The 25,044-nt window shown below is 34.5% G+C and overlaps 1 protein-coding gene across 1 annotated transcript in view; it reads right to left on the bottom strand.

Moving 5' to 3' along the window:
- Window positions 1–15,380: 15,380 nt before the first annotated feature.
- LOC147069040 (uncharacterized) overlaps window positions 15,381–25,044 on the bottom strand; it is a 67,189-nt gene continuing 57,525 nt past the window's right edge. Inside the window, exons 15-16 of the mRNA XM_085951589.1 lie at window positions 16,665–25,011; window positions 15,381–16,538 (exon numbers count right to left, since the gene is read on the bottom strand). Coding sequence (XP_085807715.1) covers window positions 15,381–16,538; window positions 16,665–25,011 — 9,505 coding nt within the window. The remainder of the gene's footprint in view (window positions 16,539–16,664; window positions 25,012–25,044) is intronic.

Here is a 25,044-nt window from a genome sequence, read left to right as displayed (position 1 = left end):
TCCTGTAAAATAAAAAAAAAATTAAACAACATATAAAACTAAATATCTGATTAAAATAAGTAACGTGCAGAATAGTAATGTGTGTTTTATCACTTACAATATTATCTCCCTTTTCATAGAATCCATTGTTAACAGCAAAAATTGTTAATTTCAACAGGGTTTAGGATTAAAATATATAATGAAATAATAATCTAACAGTCATAGAAAAAGTAATCTATTGATTAAAAAGATATATATGTTTAATCGTCTTGAAATTAAACAAAATACACCGATAATATTTTTTATAAAACATTGAAAACCATTCAAATGTAATTCTTTAATTAATTACAATCGTGAAACCACAAACTACATCCCAATTGGGGCATATTTACAGACAGTGTGACGATAGTACAAAATACTTTTGATGAAGAATGGTTTTTAGCTGTTCGGTTGACTTATTGAGTCTGTATACTAACTCCAAAACATCAATAACAACATGATCCATTGGCAGGGATTTGAAACCGCAACCGATCATACAAGAGGTAGCTTATGTTCCACTGTGGAATCGACAACCTTAAATATTATGGAAGTCCTTTCTATAGATTAATTTTTCTGACGAATAGAGAAACGGTCCAGTTCTCATGATTTGAATTATATTAAGGTGAAGAGTAAGAGTTACTAGAGACATCCAGTGACGAAATTACGAGACGTGCTATAAAAATTGTTTTATTTAATCAATACGTATCTTAAAACAAAAACAGATATTTTTTAAATTCAAAAATAAACTTAGAATTTTAAAAAACACAGTGAAGATTTTTAAAATTAGTTATAGTATCGATGTATATTTTTATTCTATTAAAATAAAACATTGATTTTACCATGACATAAAAATGTTTTTAACTTGAAATAATTTTTATTTATATCTAATCGAGCTACTTTATTAAGACACAAAGTTTTGTTCCATAGATGTATGAACAATGTAATAATTAGGACCATAAATCATATGGTCAATCAAATTAAAATTATCTAAAATAATAAAAAAATCCCTATCTAACGGCGATACTCTAGCAAGAAATATAGTATAGTCACTATTTTATAAAACAAGTAATATTTGAAATTTGAACACTACAATAGGCAGCAAGACCCAATGACAGTAGTTTAGAGAAACAGTTATATAAGTAGTAAAAGTGAAACAATCCAAACACTACTCGGCATCCTCGGAATTGAGAAAGTCACATATTATGTAAAATATTATGATCTCACTAGGAATCGAGTCCTGAGCCCCCGGATGAGAAGTCAGTGCCTTACGTATTGGGCTATGAGTACCATTTCCTCAAGAGGCTATGTTGTGTCAAAGATAATTTTGTAGTAATTCATATTTATTATCTTATAATTCTGTCAATAGATGTCTCAAATACCTATTACACTCATAACAATAGCATGACAACTTATCGTGATGATAGTGCTACAAGGTTCTATGAGCCGATTTTTGGCAAAACGAAAGCAACAACAAGGTAAATAGTTTAAAACACTATGCCATTGATACTTTGGTTTTAGACAAAAATTGACACTTGGAACCTTGTAGTATTACGGTTGCGTTGTGACAGTTTCTCTATATAAATAATAAATAAATTACAAACATAACAGGAACAAGTCATTCGTAATTTATATTCGTTATTTTATTATTTTCAATAGTCATCAACCTTTTAGCATCAAGGATTCATTTTGAGTGTATTATTATAATAATTATTATTATTTATGATTTAAATTATATATTGTGTATATAAATTTTGTTTTTAAATATATCTAACAAGAAACCATGGTTATTAATTATTAATTTATATATATTATATAATATCAATAGCAATAATACTTTAAGCTATCACAATGAGATCATAAAATAAAAAAACCTACTAAATAACTACACAGCGTTATTAGGTTTTTGTTAAAACGTGTTTTGTATCAAATATTATGACGGCACAAAGATAGATTTGGTGTCATTTTTAATACACATTTAAAAAAGAATATATTTAGCACTTAATACTGTCGTCATAACATTGTTTATTATTATTTAATCTTACACCAGATCATTCTTCAATAATACAAGGCGGTGGTTTAGTATCACAGGGGCCAAACTACAAAAATGCATGTGTTGAATTAACCTGGGTTTCGATAATGCCGTAATCATATTTGTTGGGGACACACACAAAGCTCTATGTCGTATATAAATATCCGTTTACATGATATAGTTCAGTAAAGTGTGCTAGGTATATTAAAAAATTTCATAGTAGCAAAATCATTATTTGCGTTTATCTCAGAACTGTGTTTTGTAGATAGCCCTCTGTGATTCTAAACCTAAACATTACTACATTTCTTTCATGTCAACAAAGTCATATGATACAAAATTTTAGTTCTTGAAAAATAGTCAATGTTTTTATTAATAACTTAACAGTTTATGAAGTGATTTTATGAATATTGCTAAAAAAAAGTAACATAGAACCTTGTAATATTGAAGCAGTGAGTTAGACATTTGTATCTCGTCATGTGTGAGAATTTTTGTCATGCCTGGTTGTATATTAAATGACAGTATAATTATAATTCGGCAGTAAGGTAGAAGTGTCGCCTAGCAATAGACCGAACACATCACAATATGTAATAAAGAATCCAGCTAAAGTGGAATCAAAATAATGATCGATATTAAACCCTTCTTGTAAGATGTTCAAAAAAACTTTCTTTTATAGAAATGTCACCTAAATGTATAAAATTGAAGTACAAAAAGGACATCTGGTCTACTGATTAAGTTAGCTGCAAGCGATTTCGCATTGCGAGTTCATTTTAAGAGAACTTCTACTATGATATTCCACTACGATTTCAGATTTACCCAATTAGTTAATTACACACATGATTCTATATGCAGATATTGCCAAAATAAGCCTTGAATACTTCAATGCAAAAGATTGGATTAGTATATAATTAACTTATGACTTAAATTAGTCATTTCACGCATCGTACATATCACCGTAACAATTTTGTTATTAAGATACTTCAGGTAGGCAGCCAAAAGCAATACATAGACCAATTTTTTAAAGAAGAGTAATCACTTAAACCACCAAAAAATGAGTATTTCTGTAAATAAAACAACAGATTTCAAACCAGGAAACGAGCTGCCATTTTGTTTTCAGAGCTGCCAATATAAGAAAATAATGAACTTATTACCAATACAACCACACATATAAATGTTGAATTCGAAAATCGAACTGCCTTAAAAAATTTGAATATGGAATACTTATAAGACTTGAGTAATGTTACAAAAATACAAGAATAGTTGCTGGGGGATACTAAACACGTTGTAATAATAAAAACAATCACGTGACCGTACAATGCGAGAGCTGCCGCTAATTTTTATCGACCAATATCTATCTGTATTATATAATACGTCATTAAAATTTGATACAAAACAAATTCTATTACACATTTATATATTATAATATATAAAAAATCCACAATTCACACGCTGTATCATTAAAAAAAACTGGGCGACAATATTCCAGAGAAACAATCCACCACAATACTGATTCTCACAGTAATAATGGAGTTCTACGATGTACGTTGACGCCGGTTAAATTAGATAATATTAATTTTCACACAAGTTTTGGGTACTTCTACCAAGATAATTGAGGGCCTGGGGATTGTACGGATACAAGTGCACTGTTAAGTAAATTAACTTTAAAGTTAAATATGCAATTATAAATTCTACATATTATCTATTTGGAACATTCTGTAAATGAAGTCTCATTCTCAAATGATATAAAAAATTAATATTATATTTTATCAGTGGCAAAGAGTGGAGGTAGGATGTGGAGACCGTTATGACTAAATTTTGACAGTCATACTTATATTTGTTTTCATTGAACTAATAACTACAAATTGCAGGTGTTGGTTAGTTTTTAAAATTTAATTAAATCCTGCCTAATCCAAACCATAATAATGGAGGTAGACAGTAGAGATCCAACATAAATACCTTATCGGTGATACTTATTTGTTTTCATTGAATTAAGAATAGAAATTGCAGATGGTGTTGCCTTTCAGCAACAAACTGTATTATTCTTTATATATTTTTGTGAGAATGAAATTTTATTTTAAGACTTACAGTTTTCTGCAATGGATAAAGTGTGTTGATAAAATAGTTAAGTATAGTTTTTATTCACAGGTTCAATGCGATTGATTAGAAAAATAATATGCCATCATGCAATTAAACGTTAAACCCTGCCTCAACCAAACCATAATATATTTTTAAAAATTTCAATCTATAAATAATATCATGCATGATTTAATGGCATAATTTTATCATTGTATCTATTATGGTTTGGTTTAGGTAAGGTTTAATCGAAATTTAAAAACTAACCAACACCATCTGCAATTTGTATTAATGCAAACAAATAAGTATGACTGGCAAAGTTTAATTTTCACTATTTATGTTGGATCTCTACAGCCTATCTCCACCCTTCGCCACTGTGTTTTATCAATGTTTTTAGTATTTTTGAAGGAGGAAAAGTCAGGTCAAATCAATAAAATTATATAGGTTATCATATCTATGGGATATACTCCAATGTTAGAAATAAAATTGTTATATCTTTTCATACAAAGTAATATGTTTGAATTCCATTTAAAAGGTATGTGAATATTGCTTTTAATTTATTTTTTAATCGTAATATGTTACTTGCACTCGTTAAATCCCCAGCACCTTAATTAGTCTAACTAAAAACACTCAAATGTTTCGACACATATTTCCTAATTCTAAGACAACACAATTTTCGTATTTACAATATTGAGTTTAATATGTTTTAGTTTCATGTTATTCTCTAATTATCCTGGATAAAATGCTTCAATCTATGAACAGTTTGACAGACTTTTTTTATCTGACACTATGCTTTAAATTTAGATCGTGTAATGACAAAAATTTCCGATTGTACAAAAGGTCGTTTATTTGACAGACAGCTGTTTTGATTTGAGATATCGTCACTCTAATGCCAGACTATCCCAAGTGCCATTGCAATATTTAAAATAAACGACAGACTACAATATCTTACACAAAGGTTTATTTACACAACAGAATTCTTATGTAAACTAACCAACAAAACAAGTTAATATCGAAAATTGAATTCACAACTGACCACTGAACACAACGGTAGGAAACACAGAATTGTCGGTAATCAATAACTTTAGTTTTGGATTTGTTAATGACTATCACAAATTGGTTATCCAACTCGAAATAAATGCTGCTAAAAATGGAACTGAAAATTATTGACATCTCCCGCAGCGCTTTTCTAATTGGTTTCCGTTATTTTTCTTGATTCAAAATAACACGGATGTTACTCAGAGCAATTTCGTGTACTCGGCGGTTATCTACACTAATTGGTAACACACGCATCTTACTTGATTCCAAATGCATCTAATTAGAATCTCCGATTGGAGTTTTATTTATCCAAAGTAATTTACTCAACGAAATTTGACAATTCGCGGTTTAACGCGAGGCCGTGTTAAAAAACATCACGCCTAACAGTTAACTTTTCGGGATAATTAATTCCCTGAATTCCGACCATATTTATTAATTTTGAAGTAAAGTGATAAATGTTAGAATAGCCCTGCCCTGCCCTGCCGGTGACCTTTGTGGGTGCTTTGTGATAGTGTTCAATATAAATACATATTATATATGAGTCGCTTAGTCGCTAAACCTGCTCTGGAGGTTTTTTTGAGATTTGAGTAAATCACGAAAAATTGTTTTGTGCATTTACGATGATGTTGATGCTAGTAATGGTGACTTTGTATAGCGATTTAAACGTATGCTAAAAATCATAGTTTGAATCGCGACATCTGATTGGTAAGCTACGTAGATCGGATTTGGTAACCTGTTATTTATCCTAAAACAGACTTGGCGACTCATGATTTTTTGACGAAACAGGCGGAATTTAAAACTCGCACCTCAATAGGCTGGTAGACCTATCGATAAGCACATTCAAAACTAATTTTATTGAAAAATTGGGTTCGGTGACTAAGCGACTTATTATGTGTGTGTAAAAATTTATTAAAAATGGCACTTGAGATCATCCAATTATAATGTGGGTATGATTTATGTATTTTTTGGTAAATACTAAAATTCAATATAATCTCTTTAGGTCGTTCGTTGATGTGTTTTATAGGATCTTTTAACTCTTGTCAAATCGGTGATACATTGTTTTGTGTATGAGTTTCCATAATAAGACATCCAATATGAAATTTGAATTATACTATATTATGTCATTACACAACTGTGAATTATTGCATATATATGAAAAGAATTCCGATATTTGTTTCGTACTATTGTCTGTTCAAAGTCTGCCATATTTGTTGATAAAATATCCAATTCACCAGAATAATTGAGCAAAAATATCGTTAGGTATATTATAATAATATATATATTTTTTAATATTTCCGAATAGGCCAATTTTTATTTCATAGGTTATTCATATTGAAAAAAATATTGTACTAAATCTTATCGAGATATCTACTTCAAAGAGGATTATTAAAATAAAATTCAATCGAAAACTCGGCTTTAAACCTATTTTTCTTCTTCTTCTAATAATGATAATAATATAATATTGTAGGCAATTATGCGAATGGTACATTTTTACATACCATAAACTCTTGCACCAAGCCATAGTCAATATAAATTTTAACAAATTATATTTTTGGCATTCCTTTTTTGAATATTTGAAAAAAGAATTGTCAAAATACAAAAATAATAATTGAGGCAAATAGTTTCAAAGTCAGCCACTTTCATTAATACATTTTTTGACATTTTTCTTAATTCTGATTGTAAGTATATTCATAAAATATCAAATCCTGTTCTGTTTGTTAGTTAAATAGAATTAAACCGGAGGTTGATTGCAAAGTAGTTTATGCCTATTAACCGCCATTTTGTTATATTTTATGACTAACTTTAAACATGATTTATTTTATTAAGTACATTTTATTTCACTACCTATTCCCTTTTTCCAATTGTTTACTAATACGTTAGCAAAAAGAAAATATTCTATTTGCAGTACTAATAATTAATGTGACAGTTTTTTGCGATTATCTGAAAATGGCAAAATATGGAGGTTACCAACTTTGAAACTAACAGCCTCGGTTGTATCAGGTTAGTGCCGGTTGTATCTGCTAATTGCATAACATAATCAATGTATTATAATATGGTAAATTTTCACTAATTTATTAGTAGATATGCCGCGGTAATTATTGGTAAATACTGACAACTATACAAAAGATTCAATACGAATTATCGATGGAAAATAGGCATAAATACCAACCGCTAAATATTAAAAATTATTTATACATTTTACTCCAATAAAGGCAATTTGTTACCAACATAATGATAATAATACAAACAGGTACTAGGGGACATAAACAATACATTATTTTCAATACATTTTTTCTTCAAATTACACCTCAATAATAGGGTCATAGACAATATTATTTTTGTTGCTAACACTGTTCTACCCATCGTTCAAGTATTACTAACTAATTGACAACAATAAAAATTAATTATTTGAATAAGTATATTTGTGAAAAATTATTCACAAATCAATTTATTTTTTCTTTATAACAAAAAAGTGAACTGTTATATTTATTTTTAGGTATTCTTGATTTTGAATCAATTATTATCTCGATCCACGGCGTGGATGTATGTAATACACATCCTACATCCATCCGGTAAATGGAAGGTGATCGAATTACTAACAAATACCTCTTATAAAAACGGTGTTAAGATACCTGTCACATGAGCAGTGATTTTAAAATGGAATCATGTGAAAAATAAATTGTTAACGTTAATATTAGTTTAACATTTAACGTTTCCGTTACTTTTTCAGAAGATTATTTTTGTACTTGTGTGTTAATAATTTATACACAATATGTATTAACCATAGCATGTCAAACACAATACACAAAAATTTCATATTATTCAAATAAAACTAATTAATTATAATCATAAAAAAACTATTCACCATGAAAATCACATTATTTAAAACCATTCATTTTATCGAATTAATGTGTTTGTAAATGAAAAATTACACACAAAAAAATACATTCAATACAGTGTCTTAAAAGATTTTTAATCGTATATTAAAAAAAATAAAAATCAGTGGGTTTGACCTTTTTTCGCATGTGGAACGATTGGCACATATATTGGCAATGTTTTTTTTGTCTTTCAATTTGTGCGATTTTGGATAAAATTCAAACATAATTGCTTAATTAAAACTAAATAATCGCGACAGAAATCGCAAAATAACATTGTGAAAATCTAATGAACTTCGTAACATAATCGGAATTCTAAAATTTATCATTTGTTTATTGACATTTTTTTATGACATATTTTAGTTTTAGGTAACTTATTGTAGACTGTAGATAGTATGATTGTGCTTATGTTACTTACGATTATAATTCAATTCATATCGTAACGATACATAATAATAATTACGAATGATTACAGTTACGATCACTATAATAATAATACAATAGTAATAATATTCTCTAGATACTATATTTAGTATTGAAATAGATGTGTCCACTATAATCATAGTTCAATAATAAGATATATTAATTATTATATATATATATAATATTATTTCTGTGATATTATAATGTTGTGTATAATATATTATAAAGGGTAATTGGCAGGTGTGTCAAATTCAAACAAGAGAAGAGATGAACATTATGGCATTTATAGCAGTACTGTATGAATGTGCAGTTGCCAAATCTGAATTGTAAAAATATATCTTCGAAATCTGACGAATCGATATGCTGTTAATTTCTCCATTCGACAGTTTCAATTTGACACTACCGGTTACCCTGTACGTGGATATTATTACATAATTAAACAATTATCAAAATCGAACTATTAAATAAAATTCACAGTCTAAAAACCTTATTCTATTCGAATAGATAACGTTTAGTTGGTGTCAGATGGATGTAAAATGCTATTTTCTCATAATAATCATAACATGTATGACAGTTGGCATCGTGGAATGAATCACCGATTAAACATAAACTAATTATGAATTAATTCTCAGATAAAAATCCTTTCGATCGATTACATAACAAAACTATTCAACAGTAAACTGTCAAAAACAAAGTCTGCAATAGGAAGAGTTGAATATGAAATAAGCCCATCCCATACAATATAATAATAAATAGGTACTTACAAATCTTTCCATTTTGAGCGACTGACTAAATGTTAATAAAAAAAAAAAAAAAATATTTTCTATGGCTAAAATTCTCATGTCTATGGCAATTATTTTCATGTCTATGGCAAATATTTCTTGCTAATATAAATTCAATGCCTTACTATTTTAGATATTACATACCGAATGTAAAAAAAAAGTCTGCAAATTAAGCGATCATTAAAATTATTTCGATTTATTTCTGTGAACTGTTGAAATAAAACCTTTTTTTATACGTACCTCGGTGCCGTGAAATCTTACGTAAATACACATAATATAGTACATATAATACGAAGGTAGGAATGTATATTATTTAGATATAAAAATTTTCTCTAATATTATAGGCCTTCAGATAAAAATAATCGTAAGAAACAAAATTATATAATGTTCATAATTAGTAAATACAAATATCGCTTTGGTTAACTGTAATCGGAATTATGTGTCTCTTAGGGCAGTTATCGCATTTTGCAGGTAACATTATTTCTTGAAAATGACCTCTGTAACGTGCCCGAAACATGAAGCAAAACGGAAGGGAAGAATATTCAGTGACTGTCCAAAAACCAATTACAGTAGAGATATGATATTCTTCAAATTAACTTAACAAAATGAAAGTTCGACTTGTTTAAAATGATTAGTTATCGTATAGAAATCGGTGTAAATGAGATTTTTTTGGCACATAACTTTGGAAATGTAATAAAAATAATTTGGAAGCTAATAGATTGGTAACAATAAGCTGGAAGACTAAGGAATACAGTAAGTATTTTAGATTTTAAAAAAAAACCCTCGATGTTAATTATTTGTCCCCTTTGACAATCCAATATGATAAAAATGATTTATAATAAATTGTGTCGAAAGCGACATTTGTACGATGAATGCAAAATATTGCTTCGAATATTGCATTTTTGGTAAATACTTATTTTTATACAGTAAACTGTCGATCAAACCGACAAATCTTTAAGTCGATACTACGGAAAAAATGCTGATTATTTTCCATCAGGTTTTTCATGCATACGTGTACAATTAAGCAATAGATTCAAAAAAACTATCACCTACTGACCGTGTTACTGCCAAAAGTTGATAAGTCTCGAAATCATGTTATGGAGTAAATGCAACATGAAGTTTGACATGCCCTCTAAAATAAGGCATAATGCTAATTTATTTGTGCTTTATGTTCATGTTCTATATATCGTATGACCTTGATTTTTTTTTCAAACATACATATTTATATATAGACACATAATTTGTCGTTAACTCTAAATACCTAAATATCGACTTACTAACTTTTGGCAGCAACCTAAATTAATTTGATAATACGGATTGGAGTGTTTCTGTTACAATTATGAACAATTCGAGTTTACAGCCAGAGTGAATGTTTTACACAAGTGGATTTTAATAATGCAGCAACCCCATAATGTAAACAGAAAAATACGATTCGGAAACCCCTAAGAAACATACCTATTAAAATAAATCTTGATATATATGAATAGGCGTGTCAATGTGATTTACCAATTTAGCCATCGGCATCCTGCCTAATTACGACAAAATTAGCTAATAGTCGTATAAATAAAATGGTTCTCAATTGTTTTAATATTGGCTTTTGTGGATTGAATCTTGGTATCAATAACAAGTATTTCCTTTAAATTCATAGATGACGTCTGGATCTCTCCAAATTTTAGTCGTAACCGGTTCTATGTCTTCAGCAAGTTATCTCGCTCTATGAGACCGTGATCGACAGGCCATACATACAAATTTCGAGTTATCTCGTCCGACTTTAAACTCAACTTACTAACTACCGTCGATTGATTTGCATAATCAAAAAAATTAAACACACAGTGACATCTATATGTATCTATAGTATTGTTATGAAATACTTTAAATAATATTTTAGTAAGAGCTTTGCTCTACATTCAAAATGTATCGTTAAAAATATGCGGCCTATCAGATACTGCCATAGTAATATCGTGAGGCATAGAAAAGATTAATGCATAATAATTTAACCGGCGCAAGATTTTTTTCTAATATGTATGTTTCTGACGTTAACCGAATTATGTATGTCCAACAAATAATGTTACAATGTTCTCAAATCTTGTAAATTAAAAAATAATTGTCAGTGGCAGTAAATTTTTTGTGAACCCTTCCGTCATGTCTTCGACCTCTTTAATAACATTATACATTAACATAGTTATTATGTCATTACAAGTGTACTGCAATACAAAGAAAAATAACGTGATAATGGTACATAGGTGTAAGGTTTGATAAAAATTGAATCACAATCAAGGTAGGTATTGTAAAAGAAATGTCGATAATAATGTGTCTGGCAAAATATCAGTTCTATTTAATCGGTCAGTATTTTTATTAATACGTGATCAGTATCTCTTCAAAGAATACTCAATACATTAGAGATACATTGGAACCCAACTCGAACAAATTGAAAGTTCTAGCAATATGTCCTATCTACAAAATTACTAACTGAAGTAAACAAATAGACATGTAAGTTAAAACATTAACTTTAAAATTTGTTTTTTCTAATAGTTATCAGATTTTTTTGAGCAATAGTTGTGTGACATCGATCGGCCTGTATATTCGTGCAATATATCATTTTCGACAGAAACGTCATATAGGACAGATATTATCCAAATTTCGGTGTTATATCTTAATAGCAACTGGATATTGATGGAGGAATTGTTGAAAAAATGTCTTGAAATCAAAACTGGGATGGAGTCCAACTATTCCTGAAGATTCAAGAGATTAACGAACATATTTTTTCAGTTGTAATGAATGTGTGCACAACATAGAGATAACATTATTAGGAAAAGAAATTTGACAAGCAAGACTGGTCAAGATAAAAAATACTTTTTTCTAATACTTACATTTGATGTAAAATACTGATCATTTATTGCTGATTACTGACCATACATATGAAATACTTGTTTTACTTGTGAAATACAATAATTAACAATGAAATAATTAATACTGAGGCACCTAATTATCTAGGAATCAAACCCTTCCATTTATTAATATTAAATATGAAAGGTAAATCATTGGTAATACATAATACGGAATGGTAAATAAATGGTAAATATCAATAAATAACACTATGAGACGTCAATCGCTTTTTGTACTCACTACTTACGATTATATATATTTTTAGTTAACGTCTATTTAATATGTAGTTGAGTATTGTTACAATATCAAAAGGAACGTTACGGTAATAATATAAATATTATTATTATTATTTAACATTTTGATTTTATAAAATACATTATAAAATCTATCGTGTGAGAGTTTTAAATATATTTTTTATTTAATTGTCTACTTCTGTTTAAAAAGTGTCATTCACGGTGGTTTCATTTCGGTCGTAGGACCTGTGATACAATACAGCCTAAGTGCCGATGAAATGTTTTTCCGCGGGCAACATAAGATAGGATGTTTTGACGTATAAATCAGCCAATATGTATTATATATTCATTACCCTTTATTACTTTGACACATTTTGCTTTTGAACGTATTCCATATATTACAACAAATATATTACGGTCGTACAGATATAAATGAGACTCACAGATAATGTTGTAAGTCCGTAAACTTTGCCATATAATATTTTCTGTTACGAATCAATACGCTGATATTTTAAATATTTGATATTTTGACACTAAAATAAAAAAGTAAGTAAATAAGATTTCAGTATTTAGTTCCTTTAAAACTGAAAGTGGTGATCTCAAAACACTCATTGGTGAAGTATATATTTTTTAAATCACCAATAATTATATAAGTAGGTATGTAACACATTTGTTGCATTGATATGGAATAGATTTATGATAGTTGTAAGTTAATTAACTTTGATTCTGACTAGGGTCAAACCAATGCAACGTCTTTAAAAGATGTTACACTGATTTGACTTTAGTCAAGATTCTTATCGTAATAAAAAAAAAACACAGATCGACGTACGACGCAGGTATAGGGGTCAAATCACTTGCGTTTACCATAAAAACAGCATTACTTGCTGAAACAATATGAAATTTCCAACAGTCAAAATCTAAAGAACAATTTTTGCGAAAATGAGTTACTTATGGGGTTCAATATTTATTATTTTATTTACAACATCCCAAAAGTACTGTCAGGTACTGTCAGCAAGAGCTATTATGTGATAAAGTTACAACTTTTTACTCTCTACCGCAATGTTACGAATCGTCACTTACACCCTTTTGACTTGAAATGTAATAATTGAGTCGCTTAGTCGCTTTCGAGCTTTGAGTAAATCACGAAAAACTGTTTTGTGCATTTACGACAATGTTGATGTTAGTAGTGATGACGTTTGTATAGCGATTTAAACGTATGCTAAAAATCATGGTTTGAATCACGACGCCTGATTGGTCGGCTATGTAGATTTAGTAACCTGTTATTTATCCTAGTGACTTTGGCGACTCAAGTCGATATTCACTTTGATTTTGAGACGAAACAGACCTATCGATATAGCATATACGTACATTCAAAACCAATTTTATTGAAAAATCACCCAGAGCAGAGTTGGCTATTAAACGACTCAATTCAATTATATCCATTAGTCAAAAAAATATTTCACTTCAAATCGGTTAGTGTAAATAAAATTGTACGTGAGAAATAATATTAACCTTCGTGATGCATGAAATTCACCCGACAGGTTATTAACAATCCGACATAATCTTTGAAAGCGTCATCTATTACGTAATCTAATATACATAATAATTAATACTGGTAACATTAAATATTTTACTACGAATAAATTTTATTTACCTACAATATATAATTTTGACACATTTATTACATTTAATCGGTGTGAAATAGTGTTTATTAGTAATAATAAAAATGTCTAAAATATTTCTTTTGTTTTCCATTTTTTATATTATGAAAAAATCACTAAAATGTTAATCATTAATTATTAATAACTATATGGGAATTCAATCGTTAGTACACATAAAATCTATGTAATAATTCGTTATTTTGACAGTATGAAAGAGACAAAGAAAGCATGGGATCCAATAAAAAAACAATACCAAATCTTGTGAAAACATTTAAGGCAGGGCTTCTCAACTGTTTTAAGATGTGGCCCAAATTAGGGTAATAGTTTTGGTTTCACTACTCAGGAAAAAAAAATTCTGTCCAAAATCAAAGTTGAGAGCTCGTGCGAAAACAAAGGTTTTTAAAATAATTTTTGTACATCTATTATTACGGTATTGCAGAAAATGTTCTGCGAACCACTCTGTTAAGGGGTCATCCATATATGACACCATGCCCTAAAGGGGGTCTGATATAATGTGATATAATATAACCATACAACCAACAAAATATAAACTCACTTTTCAATTACCAAAAGAACAGTGCACGTCACCAGGGATGGAACTTAGCTCGGTATCTGAATGGGAATTGACTGGAGCACCATTCTCCATTGTATACAGGTAATGATAAATTATTATTGATTACTGTTAACACTCGCTACCAATTGGCTATTACAGATTCAATGACCGATTCCAGTGACGACCGGTGGAAAAAAAACATTGATACTAGTGTCATGCCTTGCTGGAATACAGCGTTAATTATTTTAACAATATTCATCACGTCATGTAAATCAAAGCCCACTATTTTCAGGCCGCGACACGAAACTGTGAATTTCAATCGTAGTGCTAATTATTGCTTACCTATACTTAGAATGCAAAATGGTAAATTATTTGTATAAAATGATTGTCTCATATTGAAATATGTTAATTAATATGAACGAAATATGTCATTGAATATCTTCATTTACTGCGAGTAGGTTACCACACTGCATTCAAAGTTACACAATAACTAGCACTACCATCGGATCTCGCTATTTACTACTATTGACGTAAACACAGGTATGAAAAATATTCGATTACAGAGTTAAAGGAGTTACAATAATACGTTAAAAACATTGATTATACGTATATTATTTACGTTACACGTCCCTCGATGCGTCACCAAATAGTTCTAAACACGAAATTAATTTAGTTACGCCAATAAACAAAGCTCGAATACGAAGCAAAAGTGCGCAAAACGTTTACGTTAACGTTACCTAACATTAATAATTAATTGTCAATCTACACAATGTTAAGGATTGTGTTCTCACAATAAAAACAACGGAATTGTTTATTGGTCATTGCCGGAATCTTCCTCCTCGTCTTCTTCCTCTTCCGAGAGCAACGGCGGAGGGATGGTGGACACGTCGAAACTGTGCTCCGATCCCTCGAAGCTGGGCTCGGAATTATATCCGGGCCTCTGAGCAAACCGGGATTGATCCAAAGACGAATGACCGCTTTCGAATTCGGCTCGATCGTTTTCAAACCGACCTGAACGACCCCTTTCAAAGTCTGCCGGGTCGCTTTCAAACTGACTCGAACAACCGCCCTGGTCATAATAGCGATCCGCCGAATCCATTATCTCGTAATCGTCGTACTGCGGGTACACTTCCTGCATTTTGAACATGCCCGACGAGGTATACTCGTAATTTTCGGGGTACGTCCGTTCGGAAAATTCGTCATAGCCTATCCGATCGGAAGGACTATCATAACCCGCAAACGCTGAAATAGAATCCTCTCTCGTAAAGGTACGTTTTCCACCTCTGGCTGACATTGGAGACTTTTTAATAGTCGTAGTCTGATAAACGAAAGCATCGAGGTGATACGGTAACTCGGAATCGGGACCATCATCATCTTCGTCGTCAAAATCGTCTTGTTGTAAAGACTGCTGTTGTCTTCTGCCACCTTCACTGGACCGTTCTCCTTGATAATGCATACCGGGTTCCATTCTGTACGGCGTGACCTCCGGACTCGTCTTATAAGGACTTTTGGTTGATTTTTTCTTCACCGAAGACCGTCTACTGCTTCCGCCGCTGCGGTAACCGATTTCATCAGATCTATCATCGGAAGGCGGCGGGTACGAGACGTTTGTGTCCATTCTATCTTCGCTATCCAGGTACGGATGCCTTAAACGACCGAGTCTATCAAAACGAGGATAACCCATTTCGTCTTCATCAGCAGAAGCGCCGAAGCCTTCGAAACCAGGATTAAACGTCTCGGATATATTCGGAAAACGATCATCCAGCCCTCTATATCTAGTCTCTTGTTCTTCAAACCTTGGGTACGGTTCATCGAAACTTATATTAGGTATTTTAGCATATAAATCATCGTAACCTTCTTGATTTTCGTCAAATTCCATTGTCCTCTGACATTCATGATAGTCTGTCTTGGACATTTCCGACGAACCGGACTCTAATTCTGGTACGTACCCTTCGGAACATTCAGAACTCTCTGCTCCTTTCATAGAAACGTCATTAGGACCTGTCGGACAACGTTCAGAATGAGACGTTCTATCCCCTTCTGATGAATTTTGACTTTTCGGTATGTCTTCTTCCATCAGATCATGCATACACACGTCTCTCTCCTTAATCTCTGTGTATCTATCTTTCTCCGTTTTATTTTTCTTAGTTGGCACTTGCCGCCTTCTTCTGTAGCTTCGGATTCTCTCTTTTGGATCGTGCATCAAATCCAGGGAACTATCGGTGTCATTTCCGCTTGGTGGACTCTTCATTGAGAGATTCCTGACCAATACTGACTTCTTAGCCGTCACTTTGGACGACTGAATTGGCGGGGATTCAGAACTCAGACTGCTTGAGTAATACGGCGAACATTTCGACAACTTCAGAGGTGTTTTCTGAGCTCTATCGATAGCTCGTAAATTTTCTGGTAGATTTGTAACGTTTTCTTTCGTCAAATGCTGCGGTATTTCAGATGCACTTATTCCAACACCCTCGGGAGAGACTAAAAGATGCTCGTGGAAAGATCTACTCTTAGTTTTCAGCCGATACTGCTGCGTATTCTTATACTCTCTTATCTGATGTCTGGAGAGAGTTTTATCATCGTAACTGGAGTGTTTAGTGAGTGGTTTATATTCCGGCGGAATAAAAACTTTATTGTTGGAATTATCATGGAACATAGCAAAGTCTTGACTCTGATATCTTAAAGTCAACTTCTCCTCTTGACTATAGAGTTGAGAGTGGACTCGTCCGGAGAATTCACCTCTGGGAGACGCCAATTGGTACTGATCGACAACGGCACTATCTTCGCTTTGGCACCTCTGATTAAAATGCATCTCTTTAGCGGACCTTTCTTCACAACTTAAGCTTTTTGGCGGCGTTTTAGCGAATAATTTTATTGACGGTTTGATATCGAAAGGTTTTTCTGGAATTGTCGGTTTGACTCTTTTAGCACCAGACGGAGCACTAACGGAACTAGATTTATCGGACTTATCGCTCTCACTTTGAGAGTAATACTTCTCATCGACTCTCCGATGCGCCATTGAAGTCTTAGCGCGGAACGGTTCATTCAGAGAATTTTCAGCACTTTTTTCTAATTCAAATGCGAACGAATCAGAATTATCATTAGCCGGAACCGTGTCTTGTTCAATATTTTCCAGAGCAGATTTCTTAACATCTACGGGTTCTTTCGTAGTATTAACTAACGTGTTACTGGTGCTGGCCGACCACTCCGATATAGATTGCGCTAATGTCAATGTACTGTCGCTTTTAGTACCCGAACTGGAAGTATCATTGCCCAAGTGGCCTTTCTTCGAAGCAGACAAGGTCTCTGAACTACACAACTTATCGTATTTATTCATATCATACGATAGATTATCAGAACTGCTTTTATTATTCGAATGCATCGTAAATTTACCGTTATTATCTGTTGATTTTATATTACAGCTTATATTAGAAGAAAAATCACTGCTTTTATTCGTCAAATTACCAGACGACTTCTCACTCTTAGCTCCTGACATATTAGAAACCCCCGATATACTTTCAGACGCTGACAAATTAGCATATTGCCTGACAGTATTCGTACCGGTAGACCACTCAGAGATACTAAGACCGATGGAAGTATCTTCGGAATGCGAACTGTGAGTACATTTCTTCGGTTGTATCCCCATTTTTACCGTACCATCGAGATCCGTACCCAAAGAACTGGTTTCTTCTTCAGAATGGCTACTGTGACTGCATCTCTTACAAGACGTGACGCTCAGCCTCGAACCGAGTTCTTCTAAATTAGTATTCTGCGATAGAATATCGTCGATTGACGTATCAGAGTTGTTCGATCCGTGGGAATATTTATGTGACGAAAACGGGTGTAAAGACTTCTCAGTTTCGGGGGAAACCCCTGATTTATTTGCTGCACCGAATACGTCATCGTTAAAATAGTTATCGTCTTCTGAAACCGGGCTGTGATTCTGCGGAGACCTCGTCGGTTGAGCTATAATTACTTTGTCGCTAGTGTTATCGACGTTTAGTAATTTCGAATGATTCTGTGAGCAACAACTACCGATGTCGAATGTTCGAAGACAGCTAGCGGAGCTTAAACCGTGTCCTGTACAAGTTTCATCGTAATTCGGAACGATAGTAGCCTTCAAACAAGAATTTTCATCATGTAAATTTAAAGGTTCGACCATATAACTCGTTTCTTCGTAAGATATAGCTTTAATTGGTGCTCTCAAATTAGGATTTTTACTATTGTCTACACTAATAGGTTCTGCTTGTCTGTCCATTGTAACTGCTTTAACATTCGTTTCAGACTGTTCTGTGCTAGCACTCAATGAATCATCTTTAGAATCATAGACATCATCTTTCACGTCATGTTCATCGTCTTTATAAACATCGTCATCATTATTCAGTGTATTATTTTCATCATCAGATTCATGGTTCTCCTCTATTGTGTTCTGATCTGTTGTATTTGAGTCAGTTAACATAACCTTATGAGCCTCTTCAGGCATATCCGAATCCATGAAATAAGTCTTAACATTTTCTACAATAGGTGTCTCGAGTAAGCTGGACGGCGGCGATGGCCAGCATTCGGAATCGACCGATTTAAACGATTGCGTTCGCCAGAAGATTGATTTAGGATTTCGCGATGATATTTCAGCATCTTCTTTCTTTTGAGTCGGTTCTGGAGGCTTAGGCAATTCGGGCAACGGCCAATCTTCAGATTCTTGACTACCCTGAGTCGAACTGGATTCTAGCACCGGTTTACCTTTCTTAGCTTTCTTATCTACGCTCGGTTTTGGTTTAATTTCTTTGGCAGTATTAGGAGTGGTGGGGTAATACATTCCCTCGCTGACTCGTTCAACAGAGAATCTATTCTTCCGATTCGGATCCCCGTCACTTTGATTAGTGTACATTTCGTAAATTTTATCAGCCAGACCTTGGTCTATTGGAATATCAGGCATTTCAGCCGATGTTCTTCTATCAGCGTCAGAAATATACGCCTGATTCGTGTGACTAGGTGGATCCGAACTGAGACTCGCTTGTCGATCACTCGAAACGACTGACTCATCATTTAAACTGTCTGAATGAGACGTAGCCTTGGTGGAATCGTCATCTCCGCTCGATTTCTCAGAATTCGTACTGCGTTCAGAAATACGACTCAAAGTCCTGGCAATCGCAAAACTAGGTCCGTAATTTATAACTAAATCCGGCGTAGAAACACTGACGTTTGTATTAACGGAAGGATATGCAAAATTTGAAGGGAAATCGTTCAAATCATCAGTAAAATCCGCTTCCGTGGAGTCTTTAGATGTCCCTGCAGAAAGTGATGGATTTTTAGGAGTGGCAAATGTTTGAAACTCGTCTATAGAACGCTGGTTATTGTATTCGTACAATTCTTTAGGTAATGTTGGATCAAAGTTGTCTGCATCGGGCGGATTCCATCCCTCTTCCATACTGGAGCTACCTTCGCTTCCCGATCCTACTAGAAACGGCCGCCATGTAGGTTTAAGTTCTTTTTCGGCGTCGCCTCTACGATAGGCGGCACCCAACGATCCTGAACTCGATTCAGTTTCAAAGGAGCCCCGTGATTCGACACTCAGAGACCCTCTCGATTCGACGCTCGATTTCGAAGAGCTCTTCTGCTCATCCCTCAATCTGCCTTTCTTAAATTTTGGCTTTGAGTCTTCGACGCCTAACGATCTATTAGAAGTGGCTTCGAAACTCGATTTAGATGAGCTCTTTTGGTCGGAATTGAGGCTTTTTTTCTTTGTAACTTCTTTATGAGAAATCTTTACTTCGTTGTTTCCTTCGCCATCAATATTGACCTGTTGATTTTGGTCATCCTGCGAGACGGTAATAGCAATTTTAGTATTTCTCGCGACCTTTTTATGAGTCGCCGAATCTAAAGACTTGGACAAAGGAAGATTTGAGTCTTTCATCAACGCGCCCGATAAACTTGATTCAGAATCTTCCGTCAACGGTTTTTCCGGCTTGATAGGACAGGGTTTTTTGACGTCAGGATTGCAAAGCTGTGCCGTAATTTTGTGGTGACTCTCAGAGCTCGAGTCTGAATCGGATGGGGCTATTTGAGAATCGACCTGGGCCTGCTTCTCCAAAGTTGGTGTCGGTGATTTTCTGACGATTCTCGGACTCCTAGGACCGTCAAATTCGGAAAATTCCAAAAAAGACGGCGATATGACTGGTGATTTGATAAAGTCACTCGACGGTGACAACGGTTGAGCAATTTTTTCATCACTCAAAGACAACTTTAAATCTTGCCTTTTACCCTTGTCTCTCCTACTGATTTTGTCAAGATCTTGCGAAATTCCCATCGGCCTAGCTATGGAGCAACTAGCACTGGATTCTTCATCAATAGAACTACCTTTGGTCTCCCTATTACCTGAAGGACTCAAATCCTTTTCCACACTAGTCCAAGACGTTGATTCGGAGCTTCTGGATCTCTCGCTGCTCAATTTCAGCAGATCTCCCCGTTTTCGAGCGGCCAATAATTCACCGTCTTTTCTATCGGGCGGTTCGTTCGGCGAATTAACCTGAAAATCCGCCCCGGAATCTTCAGGAGTCCTTGGTAACTTGCTGTCCTTCAGTCCTAGCAGTGACACCGTTTCAACGGTCGGGCTGTTCTCTTGAGGCGGAGTCACGATGATCTTATTCTTCCATTTCAACGACAAGTCGATGTTTACAAAATCTCTTTTGGGACCTCGGTTAATATTGGATTCTGCATCATCTGACTCGGAGAAAATCTGGGCAGCCGTCGTTTCATTCTTTAAAAACTCAGCTAAACTGGCATCATCCAAAGTGCTCTGCTGTTCGATAGACTTAGAAACGATAGCTCCGTTTGAACTGCTGTTACCAGTGTCCTGACTAGACTCCAGTTCCACATAATTATTACAATACTTCCCAGATGAGAGCCCGGCCAATTCTGGGTGACCGGATTGAGTCCGAGCTAACGAATCATCAGGATTTTCCGACGAGCTTTCAGTGTCTAGAAACGGCGATGGAACAACAAATAGACTATTATCATCTGATGCTTTTATGTCGCTGACTTCCGTCAGAGATTCTTCTTCGCTGACAATCCTAACAATCGACTCCCGCGACGTTTCGGTAACGTCAGAGCTTACCTCGACGGTGCGTATAGTTTCCGATTTCTGTGGTTCAGTCTCATCAATCTGAGACTCCTGCTCCCCTTTAGACTTATCAGATGACTCCGAAAGCTGCCTCTGCTTGTTAATAATATCCATCTGTCTTCTTTCCAAGATGACATTCTGCATATCGCTATCGTCGAAATTAGGAATCGGAGAAACACACTCATTATAAGCTTTTCCAGAATATTCCCTGCCCTCATCTTGGCTCCGTTGCCTCGCCGGCTTATCAATGCTCTTATCGTCATCAACCGATAACCAGATATCTAAACTTGTCCCTTGCGAAACGACTTTTTCTTCCTTGTCCGATTTTTCGCTATCCGTTGATTTGATCGGCGAACGACACTTGGGCGATCTGACTCCGTATTTTCTGTTGTTAATCAAGAAGTCTTGAATGTCTTCACCGGTGTTCGATTTCCGGTGATGGATATCTGCCTTAACGACTTCTGTATTAAAATAAGTATCGGAATCGGGCGAGACGGAATCGTCGGGCATTTCAAAATTCCTGTCGAGACTCTTGGATTTCGCTTCGACTGGTTCATGACTGTCTATTTTCCTATCTAAACTCCTCGATTTCATTCCCTTATGAACGACCCTTCCTTCTATCTGCTGTTTCAGTTCTTGCTTCCTAGATAAAGTCTTGGGAGATTTCTGCAAAGATTCTAATTCGTCTTTTCGATAATCTTCAAAAGACTTACTGGTCTTCTCTTCAAACCCTTTGCCCTTTCCGGACTTGACAGTGTTTTTCTGCTCTTCAAAACTCTTGCTAATAATTCCACCAAGAGTATTATCCAACTTTTTGGGTGACTTAGCAATAAACACATGATCTTCTACTTTACTTTTGATTTCAGTTTCAATAATGATCTTATCCCCTTCCGTTTTAACTGAGATCTTATCTTCAGGCGGAGGGAACGGAGGCAGCGAGTCTTTAACAGGACTGACTAAGGTTTTGGTCTGTTTCATAGCCGCTTCGAATAGCATCTGCTGTTTTTCTTTCCTTTTAGCTATCTCCGTATCACTTTCGTCCTGCGATTTAGACCTCTCTTTACTGTTAACCCGACGGACTTCCATTTTTTCAATGGACTTAGATTTCTCTTTAGAACTGGACCTTTTGACTTGCTCCAATTCTTGGCTCTTAGTTCTTTTAATATCCATCGAAGGAACGGTTAAAAAGTCAGGTCTTTCTTTAAGAGAAGATGGTAAGGATTTCTGTGTAGTTAACATTTGAGGTTTCTGTTTCTTACTGTCTATTTTATCCAGAGATTTACCTTTAGGAGGTAATCCTTTCTGTACCGTTTCATGAGGACCGTCGTCGAATCTTTTCGGTGGCGGAACATTCTTTGAATTCTCGTCTTCAATAAACTTGTTAAGGATTTTATCTTTAGACATTGGCTTTTTCTTGTCGCGTTTTCTAATTCTCTCCATATCAGGAACGATCTGATCATTTTCTGACAGATCTGAAAACTTCCTTATGCTATCTCTCGGCGAATTCAACGAAGAACACGGAGACCTAGACGGTGATTTTGACATGGGAGATTTCGAAGCAGGCGATCTGGAAGGTGATTTCCCTGGTGATTTGTTCGGCGATCTGGCTTTAGGTTTACGGACTTCTTGCTTCCGTTTAAAAGACCTAGGTCTCCGGTATTCGGTCAGACATTCCAGAAGAGCCATTTCTTCATTATCCAAAACGACCGCTTCCAATTCTTTAGGCTTCTCGATGACATCCAAAGCTTCATCAGTGATCTCTTCGATCTTGTCTATGCTATTTGCCTTAGACACCACTTCTTTCACCAAGTCTTTGGTCGATTGTTCTTCGACGAGTGTCTTCTCTTCCAAGATTTCTCCTTCTTCATCAAAATCACCGACCGTATCATCTTTAGAAGAAAAAGCGTTCATGTGTGGAAGTTTATGCAGTGAAATAACTGGCGTGTCTAAGCTTTTAGCTCGTCTACTAGCGGTAGGGGATTCCTGCGTTGCTTTTTGCCTTTGGAGTGAAAGCACAGAGCCTTCTGACAAATTCAACCTGGCGTGAGCGAACAGAATGGGTGTCCCCCCTTTTTTACGGGCCATCGGTGATATAAGCTCGTCTCTCAGTTTATTTCTCGCTATCAACAATTCATTCGCTGTCTTATCAGCTAGTGCCGGATCTCCATCAGTTCCTTTAGCGCTATCTATTGTCTTCAAAACATAGCTCAAATCACCCGCTGTGACTCTTTCCACTTCTCTATCGGCCAATTCTTCTTCTCCGTCAGACTTTAAAAACTCACAACTCTCCAATATCGGCGAAGGAATATGCTCTGTAAGGTGATATTCCCAAGTGGTGTGTTCCTTTTCCATGACTTCCACAGGTGTCCTCTGCTGTATAATTATATCATCTTCGGAACTCGGTATAGATATCGACCTCTCCGATATTCTTCTGAGTTCTGTCGCATTGCAAGTATTTGGATCCAACACTTGCGGAGTATATTTGGCTTCGAGTTCGACTAGTCGTCTGCATTGCGGCGGCGAGCCTTCGATTTCGGTCGAGCTCATAGTCTGACCGCGATGCCAAGCCCCCGATGTAATTCTATCATACTCCAATTGTAAGATGGGTTCCATGTCTTTTCTGGACTGCGGAGGCGAGAATTCAAGTCTTGTAGGCGTAGCTTCAGCGGAGCCAAAAACATCGTCAGAGTCCAAACTTTCATCATCAGACGAAAACGAAGTGATTCTTGTTTTCGGTTTGTTTTTTGGTTTCAAACTACCACCCTTTTTGGGCTGCATCCTCGCTTTGATGCCGCGTTTAGCTTGTTTCTTGGCTTCAGCTTTTAATTTCTCTACGGTGCTGGTTTGCGCGGGATCTTTCATTTGCATCGTTGCCATATTAGAACTCAACTTCGCTTCCAAGTGCGCTTTATATTTTAGTTTGTCCTGCTGTAGACTTTCTGTTTTAGAACTGGTCGCGGAATCGCTTTCAATCTGACTCAATTTCGAATTGAGAGTTTCCATTAAAGCAGGATCCATTGACTTAGTTATGTCCCTCTTTGGACTTGATAGATGTTGAATGGACAAAGCGGATTTGTCAATTTCCAAAGTGACCGGATCTATCTTTGACAAATCAATATTTTGCGTAAACAAAAATCCTGGAGGTTCGACATCTAAATAAGTTGATCTTTTATTATCAGGTGATATTAAATTAGAAGCGACATTTTTGGGTGATTTCGGTGATTTAGGCGACTTAGGTGACTTGGGTGATTTGGGCGATTTCGGTGATTTGGGTGACTTTGGTGATTTGGGAGATTTCGGTGACTTAGGATGATCATGATACCTACATCGTTGATTATTAATACCATACTTCCCG

The sequence above is a fragment of the Rhyacophila brunnea genome, unplaced genomic scaffold (assembly GCF_057557595.1).
Source record: "Rhyacophila brunnea isolate RB1 unplaced genomic scaffold, BYU_Rbru_1.0 scaffold_24, whole genome shotgun sequence".
NCBI classification, from domain to species: domain Eukaryota; kingdom Metazoa; phylum Arthropoda; class Insecta; order Trichoptera; family Rhyacophilidae; genus Rhyacophila; species Rhyacophila brunnea.
This window is presented reverse-complemented; position numbering and strand designations above follow the sequence as displayed.